Source organism: Balaenoptera borealis (assembly GCF_965194805.1).
Source record: "Balaenoptera borealis genome assembly, chromosome: 1".
Classification (NCBI taxonomy): Eukaryota; Metazoa; Chordata; class Mammalia; order Artiodactyla; family Balaenopteridae; genus Balaenoptera; species Balaenoptera borealis.
Window position 1 is genome coordinate 167,501,384 of NC_138860.1, and position 17,194 is coordinate 167,518,577.

Sequence of the window (17,194 nt, forward strand, 5' to 3'; positions counted from 1 at the left end):
CCATTTTGTTCTCAGTCCTGCCAAGTGGAGTGTCTGAGTATCCTAGCCCTTGGTTGGGCTATGAGCCAGTTTGCATCAGCACTCTATTCTCTGCAAACTCATTTACTTCTGTTGTTTCCATCTTTACACCCTTGATTGGCACCCATTGCCTTTGTTGGATGTACACCCAAGAGTGGCACCGCTGCATCATAGGGCACGCATATGTTCAGGTCTAGTAGATACTGCAAAACAGTTTTCCCAAGTGGTTGAACCAATTTACACTCCCACCAGTAGGATACAAGCGTTCCAGTGGCTCCACGTTCTTGCCAGTCCTCGGTATTTTCCATCATTTTCATGCTAACCATTCCAATAGGGTAAATTACACTCAAAAACTCTAATATTCATTCTGCTAAGCTAAGACAGTTTGTAAAATGAGTTTTTTCCTAGACTAGGGTCAGGATTGCTGAGAAAGAGGCATACCTGTGAGAGCCAGGAGTGGGATGAGAGCAGATCCTGAGGAGAGCTAAGAACCAGCCCCAGGGTAAAGGAAAAAAGTGAGGGTCCTTCATCAGAATAGGCCCCTTCCTGCCTGGGAATAGCTCGTGGGGTGGCTCTTTCCCCTCAGAAAAGGGGATGCAGCATAGACAGTATAAAGACATTAGAGGCAGGTAAGAGACCTGGGTTCTGACCACTCTGTGTGTAGAGCTGGTAACTGATTTTCCCTTCTGTGCACAGTGTAGTAAATATAGACAACAATATTGTGTTATCATCATCAAACTTGCTAATAGGCTAGATCTTAATTATTCCAACCACTAAAAAGAAACGATAATTATGGGATGTGTCAGAGGTGCTAATTATTGCTACAATGGCAATCATAACAATGGACAAATGTATCCAATCAACATGTTGTATGCCTCAAATTTACATGCCATGTCAAATATATTTCAATTTTTAAGAATATTTTAGCTCCAGCTAAAATAGGTTTTCAACTCCAGCTTTCTGGACACCGATACTAGAATCTGGTTCCTCCGCCCAAGGTTGCCTTATCCATCTTCTCTCCCTATTGGGAGGTCACAGGGGTTTCACCCTCCCCCTCCCCACCAGTAGGTCTTGGGTTGGGCGCTGGTGGGATGGAGTTCCTGTCCTTCGGCCGAACCCGAGGCCAGTGCCGTCTTTATTTGACCTTAGTGGGATGGGGGCGGGATGTTTTTGTTCCCCAGCTTTAACTTGGAGCCTGGCTACGACTTCCTCCATATCTACGACGGGCGGGACTCGCTCAGCCCCCTCATAGGAAGCTTCTACGGCTCCCAGCTCCCGGGCCGCATCGAGAGCAGCAGCAATAGCCTCTTCCTCGCCTTCCGCAGCGACGCATCGGTGAGCAACGCCGGCTTCGTCATCGACTACACAGGTGAGGGCCCTGGGAGCAGAGGTGACCGAGAGCAGGGCTGGCCACACCTGGCCAGGGATGGGGAAGGTGTAGTGTGGCGAGGAGAGCTCTGGACGGGATCACGGGGAGCCCGCTGCCACCTGCAGAGCCCCTGCCTCTCTGTGGCCCTCTGGCTTAGTCCCTCACACCCTGGTGCCCCAGGCCTGGGAGCAAAGGAGCCTCACGTTCCTCTTGCACCTCATTTCTGTTTCCACGTCACTACTCCCCTTCGCTCCTTGTTCTATGAGGATCATGCCTAGGTCTTCCTGAGTCTCATAACCTCAGCCCATGCCATCAGCTGACATTTTCGTTGCCACGCCCCTGCATTTGCTGCGGGGTCTGATATGAGGCTCAGTCCTCTCTACCCCAAAGCGTCCCACCCTCCTGGGTAACTTCAGCACCCATGTGGACAGCCCGTCCAGCTCCTGGGGTCACGGTGCCTGGACCTTTGTCCCAAGGCCATTCCTCGGCTATCCTCTAGCTCCTTGTAATAGACTGGACACTTTCTGATACTTCCTGATCACATTTTCTCATCCCTCCAGCTATCCCATCCTTTTATTCTCATTCCACTTTTAGATTAATGAAGGCAAGCTGAACAATGTGAGGGTCAAGAGCCGGGGGTGGGGGGGGGGGGGTGGGGGGGGGCGGCAAATTTTTTCTTAAAGGGCCAGAGAGTAAATAGTTCAGGCTTGTGAGCCACACAGTCTATCTCGGTTACTCAGCACTGCCCTTGTAGCATGAAAGCAGCCAAAGACTGAACAGAAAGCAATGGGCATGGCTGTGTTTTAATTAAAATTTGCTTACGAAAACAGGTCTTGGTCCCTGCCCAGTCAAGAGTATTGACAGATCAACTGGGTGCATGGCTCATGTTTGCTGTGTGGCCTTGAGCAAGTTATTTAACCTCTCCGGAACTCCATCTCTTCACCTGTAAAATAATGGTCGAATAATTCCTACAGCACAGAAGCATAATTGATGAGTCCATGCATTAAAGCCCTTGGTCTGGGCTCTGGCACCTTCCAAACATTTTGTAATGTTCACATGGTAGCAGCAGGAGAAGGAGTATTCCAGGCTCTCGAGCGCTCCACTTTCTTCTACTCTGCTATTCTCTTTTTGACCTCTTCTTCTTCTCTAACGAGCCCAGGCCCCGTTATCCAAATCCTAGCTCCATTTTTTGCTTGATTTGTGAGCTCGGCAAATTATTATCTCTTGGAACCCATTTCTCCATCTATAAAATGGTGGTAATAATAGTTATATTGCAGAAGATATTTTATACATATAAATGAAATGTGTGAGGATAATGCCCGATATGGACTAAACACTCTGTAGATCCTGTTGAGATGATCGACTTTATTATTGCTACTGTAACCCAAGTTCACCCAGGCCTCATCAGCCTGTGTGTACAAATGGGGTCACAGTACCAGTTAAAATGAAGAAGCTCCCGGCTCATGTCCCCCACTTGCATAATGTGGGACCTCAGCAACCTTTTAAAGTGTCCCTTAATTAAATATTTGTGGCAACTCCTGGGAATATCTCACACGAGCTCACAAACAATCCCAATCATAATGGTAGTTAACTTAGCGCCTGCCAACTGCCAACACTGTCCTGAGCAGTTCACATCCATCAACTCACCAAAATCCTCATAACTCTCCATCGCTTGCTGTGTGTCAGATACAGTTCTAGAAGATGCTTGGTGTGCAAGTTAGAGAATGTTTTGCCTGTGGTCATCTTTTCTCATGGGGCTGGACTGGGAAGTGGATACTTTGCCATCCTCTCTTCCTCCAGACACCTGCCATTCGATAAGCCTCCTGTACTCAATCTCCACACGCTGATGTCAGAACAAACACAGTCACAAGTTGTGGAATTCTAACCGAAGGCATGATTCAGACTCAGCCTGGGAGCCCCATGGCTCCGCCCACCACCATCCCCACTGCCGTATCATCATCATCATTTTATTATTATTCATCTCTTTAATCACACTCTCATCAGTCCCCTCAATTTTCCTGCCCCCCGATCCTTCCAATGCATAAACCTTGCACAACGGCATCTTTTATTAAATGCACACTCAAGTGGCTGAGCACAGCCAGAAGTCACACAAACATGGCACTTGGAGCCAACACAAGCGATATCCTTTAACCCCAGCCAGGCCTTAGCAATGACCAGAGCCACACCTGACTCGTCCCACCTGGGTCTTCTACATCACAGAGATTCTAAAATTTTACCCCAGATGTCACCACTTCCAGCCTCTTACAAGAGGACTGCATTTCGTCATCCCTGGTTACAGGGGCCACTGGACAGAAACTCCCTCAGCTTCCTCCCTGGCCACCTTGTTCCTGGCAAACTGGCTGTGGCCACCTCTCCCCCAAGTCTTCTCCATGAATCCATGTGCTAGAGCCATACTTCTAGGTCCTCTTTCCCAAAGAAGCCCCTTCCACGTTCAGCTGTTGGCCCAAGACCTTATCTAGAGGGGTCCTCAGATCCAACACACAGCTCCAGAGAATAAAGCCTTCCAGGCTGCCATCTGAACCAGGCAAGCCGCTGAAGGAGGCCAATTACTGGGGAGAGGGGAGGGGGGAGGCACAAGTACCCATGCACCCTCTACCACCTTATGAGGATCTGTGGTACAAGTGCCAAATAAATGTGTCTGCTTGGGGTGGGAGATACCTGGTGAGAACTGGAGCTGCCCTCCTTCCTTCCTTCTCAGATGACACACCTCCTAACATGGGTGATCCCTCTACTATGTCCCTAGCCTCTGGTCAGGTAGCCCATTTGATGGAGCCCAGGGACACCCTGTCTTACCCCATGGTCTCCTTCTCCATATCCCAGGATCCCTGGATTCCTGGAATGGGTCTACTCTGCTACTGGATCCCAAGAACTAGATGATATTCCCCCATGTTCAACATCTGTATAGGGGAAACTGCCATCACTTATCACCTATATGGCCTTAAACAAGTTACTTAACTTCTCTGACATCACTTCCTTGTCTGTCAAAGAGGGACGGTGACACCATGTTGAAGGCGTTGTTGTGAGGGCTGGTCAATAGGCACAGCACCTAGCACCGTGCCCCATGCCAGTAGGTAGTTGTCACATACTTTGATCCAACTTCTTCCATTCCATTGCCTTTTTCTCCTGGGTGATGGATATTTCATTTGTTCTGCCCTTGTTTGGAAGGGAAAACCTCTCTTCATGGGGCTAGCCCAGTAGAATGAAGTACATTTTCTTTTCTGTTTATTGAAGATATAAAGTATGAATATGATGTTTTGTACACCTATATATGGAAGGGTGGGATTTATATATATATATATATATATATATATATATATATATATATATATATATATATATATATATGTGGGGGGGGGGGGGAAATATATGAATATTCGTGATGTGTGTGTATGAGTGTCCTGTATACTTCTCCAATCCATGGCAAAGAATTTAGACACTCTACTCCATGCGAGCCCATAGAACACCCTGGATTGAGATGGCAGCCCATGGAGGACTTGCACACTGAGGCAGGTGTGTATTCTTAGGAAAAGAAGAATTGACCTCCTCTATCTAGAAGCCATCTTCTGTCCAAAGGCAGAGAGATCCAGGGCTCCACTAATGCTGAGGATCTGGGTCTCCTAGGAGCTGGGGCTTCAAGGGTTCTGCTCTGGGAGGTGTTTGAGGACCCACTTGGAGAGGTGTTGCCACACTCAGCTGGGCTTAGCCCAGTGAAAACCACTCTCTGACCCGGGTCAACTCCTCCTTTGACCCAAGGTGAACAGACCAGGAGCCTTTCCCCATTTCCCACCAGCTTCCCAAGGGGGAAGCAGAAACAGTTTCACCCCATCTTAGTGAGGAATCATTTAGTTCATATCAAGAAACTCAGACCAACTTAAGCAGAAAAAGGAGTAATTTATTATTAAAAAATGTGAATAACAGAAACACTTAAACCAACTTGAGACAAAAAGAAGACTTTATTATAAGAAAATGACTAACAGCCAAACTGATTTAAGCTAAAGAGCATTCTGTATTTTAACAATACAGATGATAAACACTCACTCTCACTTAACACCAAAAGAGAATACATTTTTAGAATACAAGAGCCCAAGGACAGGAAGCATGACCTCCCAAGGGGATTACAATCAGGATGGGAAAATCGGAGGTTGAAATCACCCTCCTCCATCTCCAGGGCCACTCCGTCTCCTCCCTGCTCCTTTCTGAGTACATGCTACATTCACCTTTCTCTGCAGGTCAATTTTCATTGCTTCTCCATTCCCCTAGGACAGTAGGACTGCCTTGGCTTTGAATCACTTCCCAGTTTGTAGCCCAACTCCAAATCCCAAAGGACCATCAGATTGACAAGCTTAAGTCAGGTATCCACTGAGTGGTGTCATTAGGTGGATTAGGTGGTGGATTAAACTTTTGCATAAGGGGCAAAGGCAGATCAGGCATTTTGATTCATTTGTTCACTCAATAATATTTATTGAGCACCTACTATGTGCCAGACACTGTTATAGGGGCTAAGAACAGAGCAGGGAACAAAACAAAGTCCCGGCCTCCATGGAGTTCACATCCTAGGCTGACAGGCATTTCTACTACAAATGGGATATTGGAAGCCCACCTGATTATAAAGTAAAGATGGGTGGGTGGGGTGGATTTGTAGATGTCTCTGTTCCGTTGCTCCTGGAAGGTGGCTGTGCTGGGTTAGTCTTCTCTGGGCGGGCCTTCTAAGAGATGATTCTGAATGCAGTCATGTCAACTGTGGATTTCTATTACACCATGCTCTGGCACACTTCTCATCTGAATGCAGCCTCCTGGGTAGTTTTACCCTCTGCTAGAAGGATGCAAAGGGAAGGAGGAGGATCCTGTCTTTTGAACACAGTTATTAAAAATGAGTCCCAGGGAGGTTTAGTGTCTTTTTTCAGGCCAGAGAAACCAATAGGATGGGTGGGAGGGACCTTTATTCTTACCTTGCAGCAGGTGTGGTAGCCTCGTCTTGGGGAGGGAGGGACAGGCTAGGACATCCATACACGTGTCTAGTAACCATTCCTTCATTCAGCAAATGCTTATTAAGCTCCTACTTCATGCCATGCCCTGTGCTGGATGCAGAGGACACAGCGGTGAACAGAAGTGTCAGGGTCCCCACCCGAGGGGAGTGTAAAGGTGAGTGAGGGAAACAGACAGTAAATAAGGAGACGAACAAGAAGCGAGAAGCATAAGTTAGGAAAGAACAACCTATCCTAAGAGCAATGGGGAGCCCACTTCAGAATGGCGAAGGCCTCGCCAAGCAGGTAACACGTGAACAGAGACCTAAAGGTTGAGAAGAAGCCCCCTGTGTAAGAGCAAGAGTGGGGAGGGTTTCAGACAGAGGGATGAAGAATTCAAAGCAAGTGTTAGAGAATCTGAAATAACTCAGGAAAGGCCAAGATGAGTCAACTTTTACTGAAAGGTACTAAAAAGTACCTATTTTCTCTTTCAAGCCCTTGGAAGTAACACTGTAGGCCTAGGAATTCACACCGGCTTTCCACATCTGCCCCTGCCATGACTACTCCCACCACCCAGCTCTCCCATGTTCTGTCTTTCTAAACTCAAGATCTCTTCATTTATGCTTATTTCAAAGTAACACATGTTTGTTGGAAAAATTCAAATAATACAGAAGCATATAAGATGTGCTCTAAAAACTTAACATCTCCCCATACTACCATCCCCTGAAGTACCAGTATTAATGGTTTGTTATCTCATTCCAGATGTTTTATATACATATAAATAACGTACATTCTGTACCAGAGGTTGGCAAACTTTTTCTGTAAAGGGCCAGAGAGTAAATATTTTGGGCTTAGCAGACCAGATGGTCTGTGTTGGCTTCAATTCTGCTGTTGTAATGCTAAAACAGCCATGGATGATACGTAAACACACGGGTATGGTTGTGTTCCAGTAACACTTTATTTACAAAAACAGGCAGTGAGTCAGTGGACTGTAGTTTGCAGATCCCTGTTCTATATGAATGGGGATCACACCATATATACTAATCTGTAACATGGGTTGGCTTTTTTTTTTTTTTTTGCTTTGTTTTGGGTTTTGCCCAGCAATAGATCTTGGGCATCTTTCCATATTAGTAGCCAAAGACGTTTGCTATTCTTTTCAAAGGTTGCTTATATTTCAGTGGATGGCTTTAATCCAACCTTTTTAACAAGTTCCTTACTGTCTGGGTTGTTATTTTCAGTATTTTGCTGTTATGGTGTTTGGAAATGGGCCTTATCTATTAGGACAAAAAGAATCTGGTTCTTTTTATTTTCCCATTTTGGAGGGCTTGGGGTTTATTTATTATTATCATCATACTGTTTTAGTCATTTCGTTTTATCATTCACAGCTGAGCTCTGGTTTGGCAGCCTGAAGACCTGATTTTGGTTTTAATTCTACCTCTTAATAGTTGAATGGCTTGGAAAACTCATTTAGCCTCTCTGATCACCACATTCCTCATCTATAACCGGAACAGAAGTGTACCTGGCCCTGCCTGCTTCAAAGGCTATTGTGAGACACAAATAAGAGAACAGATTGGAAATTGCTTTGAAAATTACGAAGTGATAGTCCTGTGTAAGGGGCTATCATCGTTATCATTAGCCTTGTCGTTATTATTAATGTGATAATGCTTGGAATGATGAACTCTTCTTGCTCTGACATGTGAGCAAGGGTAGAATAGAAGCTGTAGTTGGATCACTGAGGTGGCTGTTGATTTTCTAAGCCCAGAGTTGTTCAGCCAATCAACTCAGCATCCATTTATTAAGCCCCTATTATGTGCCAGATAGAGCCCTAGTGCCAAGTTCTGTGCTAGTTGCCAGGGTTATGAGAAGAATAGATGATTGATTTCTGTCCTCTAGGAGTTCAGAACCTACTAGAAAGAAATACCCTTAGACAACCTACCAAGATAATAAAAAAAAGAGAAATGGAATTCTGCCAGAGAGAAGGCAACGTTCAGGACACTTGCTCAGGAGAGGGTGGCGCTGAAAAGTGTAGGAGTTTGCCACACAGAGAAGGGAGGAAAGGACTTTCTGACACAGTGTAAAGTTCGGGACAGTCATACCCAGCTGGGTACACTAGTGTGCCAGGTACCCAAAAGCACAGTTGTTTATATGAGGTGGAAGTCTATTCTTCTTCCTGTAAAAGAAATCTGGATATTGTCATCCAGGGCTGTTGAGGTGGTTCCACCTAGGCTCCTCTTGTTTTTCTGCTCTACCCTGCTGCGTGGTTCCCATCCCCAGGGTTATCTCAGCATCCAAGGTGGTGACTGGACGTCCAGCCATCATGTCTGAGTTCCAAACTGTGGGAAGGAGGAAGGGAGGAAAGAAGGAAGGGTCATTGAGCATTCTCTCACCTGAGTCACCTTCCCTTAAGCAGCCTTTCTAGAAGTCCCACACGTATCCATTTAAGAAATATTTATTGAGTGCCAACCATATGCCAGGCACCGGACCACAGCAATGAACAATACTGGAAAACTGCCTTCGTGGAACCTACATTCTAGTGGAGGGAGATAGAGAAAACAAGGTAACTATATGGTGCATGAGATAATATTGACCTCAGTGCCGAGAAATAAAACAGAGAAGGGTGATGGGGAGTGTTGGGGAGAGGAACATCACAGTTTTAAAGAGCTGATCAGGGAAGTGTCATTGAGCTAAGTCCTAAAAGAGGTAACGGGGGAGCCGTGTGGATGGGGAAATGTTCTGTACACAGAGGTCAATGTGATTGGAGCAAAGTTAGCAAAGGGACACTAGGAATCAAGGTCATAGAGGAGAGGACTGGGGCAGAAGGTACAGGGCCCTGTAGACTTGTAAGGATTTTGGCTTTTACTCTAAGTGAGACGGAAAGCAATGACCTGACCTGACTGTGTTTACTTCTCTTTGGCCAGATCTAGCTGCCTGGAAGGCTGGAAGGTATATATCTTAGCTGGTGCCATGATACACTGGATAAAACCTGGGTTCCATTATAAGGATGAAGTGGGGGGATGGATATTGAGTTCCTCAGCTTGTTCTGCCTCTTATGAGCTATGTGAACTTGGTTCCAAGTTACTTAATTTTTCTGAACTTCAAATAAGATTTGACCCACTCTGAATTTATAAAAAAGACAGATGAAATAGAAGACCTGGTGACAGTTCCCTGTATCTCTGGAATTCACAAATGGGCCACCCAATGGTCAGTTGCATTCTGGCCAGAGCCACTAAGCTTTGGGGGAGGACAGATTTGACGTGTGGGACAAGGTGATACATCACAGGGCACATGAGGAAACCACTGAGGGGTCCTCTGTTAGGTGAGGAGCCATGTTCTGGGTCCCACTTGAGTTTAAATTTAGTAACGTATCCAGGACTGCTCCATCCTAAATAAGCTCTAGGCAAAGACAACGAGCAGGGCCATCCCACCATCAGGGCACAGATGCAGGTGTCTAGACTTGACTGAATCACAGACTCAGAGTCCCATCCCATCAGTCAACGGGCCGATCGGCAGCTGAGCAACACCCTCAAGGCTATGACTGCCTCCTATACACGCAGCTTAAAGGTACCCAGGTGACAAGGACAGACCTCAGCAAAATTCCTCCTGACCTATTCATCTCTGAACTCTGATCCCTTCTGTTCTGGGTCTTTCCTCCTTAAATCTGCTCTTTGAATTTCTGGTTCCTTCTGCAAGGGCTGTCGGCACCTCTTTGTGAATCCCCATCTCTAGACCCTTCCGCAGTGTAGCCTCCAGGGTTTCGATGGTACCCTGATACTCTGTTGCATTCTCCTGACACTGCCCAGCCCTGACGACAGGCCTCTTGACCATCAGTGGTTCGGGAACAAGGAATATGAGGAAAGGCAGCAGTGGATGGAAGTGAACGTTGGCTCCCAAGAGCTGTTCGGGATTTCCAGCTGCTGGGGAGGGAGGCTGTGCAGTGAGTGTCCTTCTCCAGCGACTTGCAGCCGCAGCTGATACTCTCAGTGGCTCAGGCAGCATCAAGTTCACTGTTGTCCAGTGCCCAGGGACAGAGTGGATGCAGCATAGGTGCAGCCGTGGTATGCCTGATTGGGAAGACATACAAGCATCAGTAGTCAAACGGAAAAATACTGCTGTTTTAATAAGCTGGCAAACACTCAGTACCCCAATGCAAAGCCCTGGAAAACTGCACTGGAGATCTGGACGCATCCCGGAGGCTAAAATGGGGTTTCCTACTTTCTTCCTAAATCTAAATATCGGTACCCATCCACTCAGAAGTGCCTGCAAGGTATGGATATAACAGCCTGCAAAGCTGGTATCAGCGCCACCTACCTACCCAGCCAGCAACACAGCCGTCAGCAAAAGAAAGAGAAGAGAAAGCATCTCCAAAAGCGGCCCTGCCTTCCACACAGACAGAAAACCAGGAGGCTGCCATGTTGAGTGTGCAGGGTCAAAGCTGAGCAAAGGTGGACCGGGGCTTCCCTGGTGGCGCAGTGGTTGAGAATCTGCCTGCCAATGCAGGGGACACGGGTTCGAGCCCTGGTCTGGGAAGATCCCACATGCCGCGGAGCAACTAGGCCCGTGAGCCACAACTACTGAGCCTGCGCGTCTGGAGCCTGTGCTCCGCAACGAGAGAGGCCGCGATAGTGAGAGGCCCGTGCACCGCGATGAAGAGTGGCCCCCGCTTGCCACAACTAGAGAAAGCCCTCGCACAGAAACGAAGACCCAACACAGCCATAAGTAAATAAATTAATTAATTTTTTAAAAAAAAAGGTGGGATGTGCCTAAGCCCTGACCTTCACCACAGTGACCCGGTCACGACTGAGACACGATCCTAGGACTGTCAGCTCCCACCAGCCAGAGCAGCGCGTGCCTCCCCGGCGGGAGGAGCGAATCAGGGGTGAGAGACGGTCTCAGAGCTGTAGCCGCAACTCCCTCCTTTGTGGGTCAGGGCAAGAATGTGGGGAGAAGAAGGGAGATTTCACTCTCCAAAATGACTTCCAGCCCTAGTTTCTTTCTTTTTTTAATTTTTAATTTAATTTTTATTTTGTATTGGAGTAGAGTTGATCTACAATGTTGTGTTAGTTTCAGGTGTACAGCAAAGTGATTCAATTATACATATACATATATCCATTCTTTTTCAGATTCTTTTCCCATATAGATTATTACAGAGTATTGAGTAGAGTTCCCTGTGCTATACAGTAGGTCCTTGTAGATGATCTATTTTACATGTAATAGTGTGTATCTGTTAATCCCAAACTCCTAATATATCCCCCCCACCGAACCTTTTCCGTTTGGTAACCATAAGTTTGTTTTCAAAGTCTGTGAGTCTGTTTCTGTTTTGTAAATAAGCTTGTTTGTATCATTTTTAAGATCCCACATGTAAGTGATATCATACGATATTTGTCTTTTTCTGTCTGACTTACTTCACTTAGTATGAAAATCTCTAAGTCCACCCATGTTGCTGCAAATGGCATTATTTCATTCTCCAGCCCTAGTCTGTAACCAAATTTAGAGAAGTTTCCGGACCTAAAGAGAATACACCCATCAGCTCCAAATCCCCATGCGCTCTGTGGCTAATCAGAGTCAGGGTCTCCCCATAGGTGCTGTGCCCTGGAATTAGGCCACTTATGAGCTCTCTGTGTATATGTGTCTGTGTGTGTATATATGTGTTGTTGTTTTTTTTCCAGAAAACCCACGGGAGTCATGTTTCGATCCTGGTTCCGTCAAGAACGGCACGCGAGTGGGGTCTGACCTGAAGCTGGGCTCCTCCATCACCTACTACTGCCACGGGGGCTATGAGGTGGACGGCTCCTCCACGCTGAGCTGCATCCTGGGGCCTGACGGGAAGCCTGTGTGGAATCATCCCCAGCCAGTGTGCACAGGTGGCGGAGCCCAGGGCTGGGGTGGAGGGAATTAGGGCATCAGAGGCAGAAGGGGCTGGAGGCTAGGGGAAGGGGCAGGCAGGGCACGGGCCTCACAGCAGGGCTCCTTGGGTTCGCCGTGAATGAGAAGGGCTGGGAAATCCCCAGGTGTACCAGTCCCCGTCTGTGTGTCATCTCTCTCAGATCACATAGTGCCCTCACCCCCACTCCAACAGATGTCCTCAGCGGTGGCCCGAGACATGCCAGCAGCCCACACCAGGGAGAGGGGAATCTAAAAGTGACCCTGAGATTGTTCCCGGTCCTAGGGGAAATCACTGAGAGTTCAGATGTGCAAAACTAAGACCAGCAGGGTGGGCTAACTCCAAGGGCAGCTCGGTTAGCCATGGGGTCTTGACAAAAGGGATCGGATGGAGTGCCGGAACTTCAGGAGCATGGCGGCCACCTAAGTTGAAAAGTAAGGAAGCCCCTTAGCCCAGGTGGGAGAGGCTGGCTCTGAGGTCCACCCCTCCTGGAACTGAGACCATGGCTGGGTCGCGTGACTGCTCCCAGCGGGCTGTTCTGGGGAAACCTCTGCTCCTTAGTCGTGCAGACACTAAGTGCCCAGGTGCAGACATCAGCCGTGGGGTGGCAGACCATCTCCGGGTCCCACCTGTAGGCAGAAGAGCTTCCTAAAGTGCTCCCCAAGGCTGGGCCTCCAGGGACCAATGCCAGTGTCACTAGTTAGAGGGCAAGGACTGGCCGGCACCCAGGAGGGCCCTTGATAGCATCGTGGTGGGGGGCGGTTCAGGCCACATGCCAGGCCAGGGATGGATGTCCTTGGGCAGGGCGGGGCAGGGCAGGGCATGTCCCCAGAATTCCCCTCCTCCACATTAGTGGCTTCAGACCTCAGAGCAGCCCCACCAGGGCCAGAAGGTCAGGCTGAGAGTGAGCAGACAGAGGGTGGACAGCTGATGAGAGGCCCGTGAGGTCACCTGGCCCTCTACCTGATTTCTTTTTCAGCCCCCTGTGGGGGACAGTATGTGGGTTCAGATGGAGTGGTCTTGTCCCCTAACTACCCCCAGAACTACACCAGTGGACAGATCTGCCTGTATTTTGTCACCGTGCCCAAGGACTACGGTATGGATTTTTTTTTGTATATTTGTTTATGTTTTCCAGCGCCTTGCAATTCCACTCCAAATTGTATCCACTCCTATTGTGCAAATGGGCCAAGCAGTCTCCCTCAGAGGACAGCTGCATGCCATTGCTCTGCAGTGGGCTGTAGAGTACGCTCCTGATACACAAGGGAGGAAGGGACCAGTGAGACCTGCTGGAACCAAGGGTGGGGTGGTTAGGGAGGAACCAGCCAGGACAGAGGGAAGGCAGGGTGCACCGGGGGCTCCCTAGCCCAGCCCGGGTCTGAATAGAGGTGCTGCAGACCCAGGCCGATTGGGAACCCAGGGGGAGGGTGGCGGAGGGGCAGGAAGAAGGGAAGGAGTGGGACTGAGCTGGACTTGAACGTACAGGTGAGGGAGCTGGGCGCCCCATCATTCCACTATTCCGTCTGTGAGCGGGAGCCTGGTCCAGCAGCAATTGGTAGGATGAGCAAGAAAAAAAGAGAGGAGCAGGTGAGTGCCCTGGAAAGGCAGAGAAACCTCCAGATTCCAAGAGACCCCGGCAAAAAGAAGCCAGCCTTGTCACCTGGTTAGCAGTGGGACGGTTAAGAGTCCTGGCTCTGGAAGATTCAGGAAGTTCCTGAGGGGCACAGGCTGACTGTACCCGGGCAATCAGTGACTGGCCGGGCTGCTTTCTCCCTGGATCTCCTCTTTGTAGGAAGAGGAACAACTATTTCTAAACAGAGTTGGCGTTAGTGGGGTAAAGGTCATCTATATATCCTGACCATCTGAGATGGGGCAGCGTGCAGAGAACTGGCTGCTTTTTCCCAAGAGGTTGGATGGACTGAGCATGGGGCAAGGCCTGACCATTCACCAAACATTTATTAAGCACCTCCTAGCGACCTCGCACTCTGCTGGGAACCAGAGCTGCAGAGATGAGAGAGACGTGATTTCTGCCCTCTGTAAATTCCCAGCCTCATCTTTACCCACAGCTCTTGCCATTGGGCACCACTCCCACACCAGCACCTGCACACTCGTGTGCGTGGGCACACGCTCCCCAGCACATTCATGTGGCAGGAGCTTTTGACCTGTAGGATCACAGTTAGAAAAGTACTGAAAGGTTGTCTAATCCCACCTGCCACCCAGAGCCGAATCCTTGATAGCTGGGCTGCACATTGTACTTAATTCCTCCAGTAATAAAGAGCTCACGCCTTTGCAGGCAACCAGCCCCAAGGCTGGGCAGTTTCACTGAGCTTGAACCTGTATGTGGAGAACTGATTCTAGGAGGGGTTGTGATCTGTCCCAAGCATCTTCTCTTTTTTACTGATGCTAAGCCCAGGGATTTAGGTGCAGATTTTTGCCTCAGGTCGGAAATACTTGCCCCAGCCTGTGTCTCAGCCTTAACACCCTCTCCTCATAGATCTTTCTTTGATCCCCTATCTGAAGTGGACTGCCTTGTCTTATCACTTTTCTCCCACTCCCTCTAAAATTTAACACTATCTGAAATTATCTTGTTTATCTATTTGCTTAAGTGTTTTTATTTTTTCACTTTTGACTCTCTCTTCCCACTAGAATGCACACTGTGTGAAATCAGGAACCTTACCCATGTGTTCACCTCTGTAGGGGAGAGTGTGGAAATATCCCTGCCACCACCCCTCACTCAGTGCCCATTTTCAGGGCACCAAAACAGGCTCTCCCTCCTTCTCCTCTGCCTGTGAGCTGAGAGCTAAAAATCTCTCACTCCACTCACTACTATACTCATCGTTGCAAATGCTTTCTTTCCTCAGGCAGTCAACTCCATGGCCTAAGTCCCTCCCAGCCTCAACACACACACACACACACACGCACATGCATGCACATCTGACTTCCTACATGCTCAAGGCTTAAGCCAAAATAGAGAAGGGCTTACCCTGGTACTTGCTCTCAGATGCACCCAGCCAAATGGGAGACCAGTGCAGGCAGAACGTACCAGGGTCTGAAATGGAGCTGTGCCCCCCATGGCCCCGCAGGGTCAGTAACCCCAGCCCCTCCAGCAGTGACTGGCAGAGATGGGACAGCTGAGGAAAGACCCTGTGATGGCCATCAAATGGCAGGGCCCTCAGGTCTTGTCTGAAAGGGGGCTCCTCAAGGTCATGGTCCACCAGTTTTCAGCCCCCTCCCATGAGCTAGTTGAGTGGCCTTGGGGAACTCAACCTCTGAGCTTCAGTTTCTTTGTCTATAAAATCAGGTATCTGGAAGAGTCAGGGTTGAAGAAGATGACGTGCATGGCAAACATGGTACCCAGCACAGAGTAGGTGCTCAATACATGTCATTTTGCCTCTTTCCTTGGATTTGCCAGAGGGAAACGAGGTAGAGATGTTTGCCTCTTCCACGGACAGTTGCTCCTTCCTCGGGAGAAGGCTGCTACTCAGCACCCTCATTCCTCTTACATGTGTGGGATCTTGTATCCAGGGGATGCCCTCACTGGCTGGATCTTTGAAGAAAAAGTGAAGGAAAATACAGGGTCCTGAGATCAACATGGAACACGGGGGAAGTTACCGAAAGCTCTTCCTTTTCCTAGAGTAGCTGCTGCCACTGCAACTTGAGAAAGGACTAGGGTTAGCCTGTCTGCTCGTGCAGTCCACAGTGTCATCTTGACCTGTGTGGAGAATGCCGGCCCGACCCTTCCCAGGTCCCCGCATCCCTGTGCCCGGTGTCTAATCAGCCAGTGGAAGGGCTCAGCAAGCAGCTAGCCCCATGAACCGACAGCCTCCTCTGAGGTCGCCCTGCTCCTCCAGCTCTCCAGGGCTTCCCCCCAGCACGGCCGCCTTGTCTTTCCCCTGAGCTCTCTGCACCGTGTCTCCTCCACAGTGGTGTTCGGACAGTTTGCCTTCTTCTACACGGCCCTCAATGACGTGGTGGAGGTGCATGACGGCCACGACCAGCACTCCCGGCTCCTCAGCTCCCTCTCGGGCTCCCACACAGGTACCCAGGGCTGGGCCAGCACGGTGAGGGTGGTGGGCAGGGGCGTCGAGGGGAAGGAGGAAGGAGGAGGCCCTGTGAGCAGGGCGTGGCCACAGGTGGAACCACACCTTTGTGAAGGTGGTACAAAGGAAGGTACGACCACACCTTTGTCGTATGCTGGTGCTGTCAGCTCCTGATAACACCACATAGAAGGAAGCTTCAGAGGCTACCCTCACCCCAAGCTGTGTCTACACCCCCCCAAGTGGTACAGCATACCCCTGTCGGTTGATATTGAGACCCAACCTGTTTTTCTAATGATAAACATGTTGCACTTTCATTGTAGAAAACTTAGCGGCAAGAAAAATTAATTGTATAAAGAATTAAAATAAAAACCACCCCAAAAGAACCACTGAAAAGGTGGAGTGTATTTCCTTCCAGTCTTTATATCTACTTAGACTTAATCTTTTACATTTTTTATTGAACACACAATATACATATTTTTATTAAAATGTTCATTGTGAGCATTTCTCTTTTTATTTTCCTCTGTAATCGGATTTTAAAATGCTGCATAAAAGTCTATCATAGAGTTATTTAAAATTTATGTAATGAATTCTCTATTATTGAACATTTAGATTGTTTTCTTATTTTTCACTCTCATGAATAGTAATTCAATATAGTATACATATATCTTTGTATACATCTCTATTACCTTAGAATATCTGGAAGCAGAATTGCTAAGTTAAAGGAAATGTGTGATCTTTAAGGCTTTTTTGTTTGTTTGTTTATACTGCAGGTTCTTATTAGTCATCAATTTTATACACATCAGTGTATACATGTCAATCCCAATCGCCCAATTCAGCACACCACCATCCCCACCCCACCACAGTTTTCCCCCCTTGGTGTCCATATGTCTGTTCTCTACATCTG

General features: G+C 48.3%; 1 protein-coding gene across 2 annotated transcripts in view; it reads left to right on the forward strand.

Annotated features, from left to right (window-relative positions):
• The window catches only part of CSMD2 (CUB and Sushi multiple domains 2), a 658,464-nt gene that overhangs the window by 498,764 nt on the left and 142,506 nt on the right, over nucleotides 1-17,194 (forward strand). For both annotated transcript variants that reach the window (XM_082362533.1, XM_082362534.1), the window contains exons 29-32: nucleotides 1,200-1,387; nucleotides 12,039-12,233; nucleotides 13,233-13,349; nucleotides 16,175-16,288. In XM_082362533.1, the coding sequence (XP_082218659.1) occupies nucleotides 1,200-1,387; nucleotides 12,039-12,233; nucleotides 13,233-13,349; nucleotides 16,175-16,288 (614 nt within the window). The remainder of the gene's footprint in view (nucleotides 1-1,199; nucleotides 1,388-12,038; nucleotides 12,234-13,232; nucleotides 13,350-16,174; nucleotides 16,289-17,194) is intronic.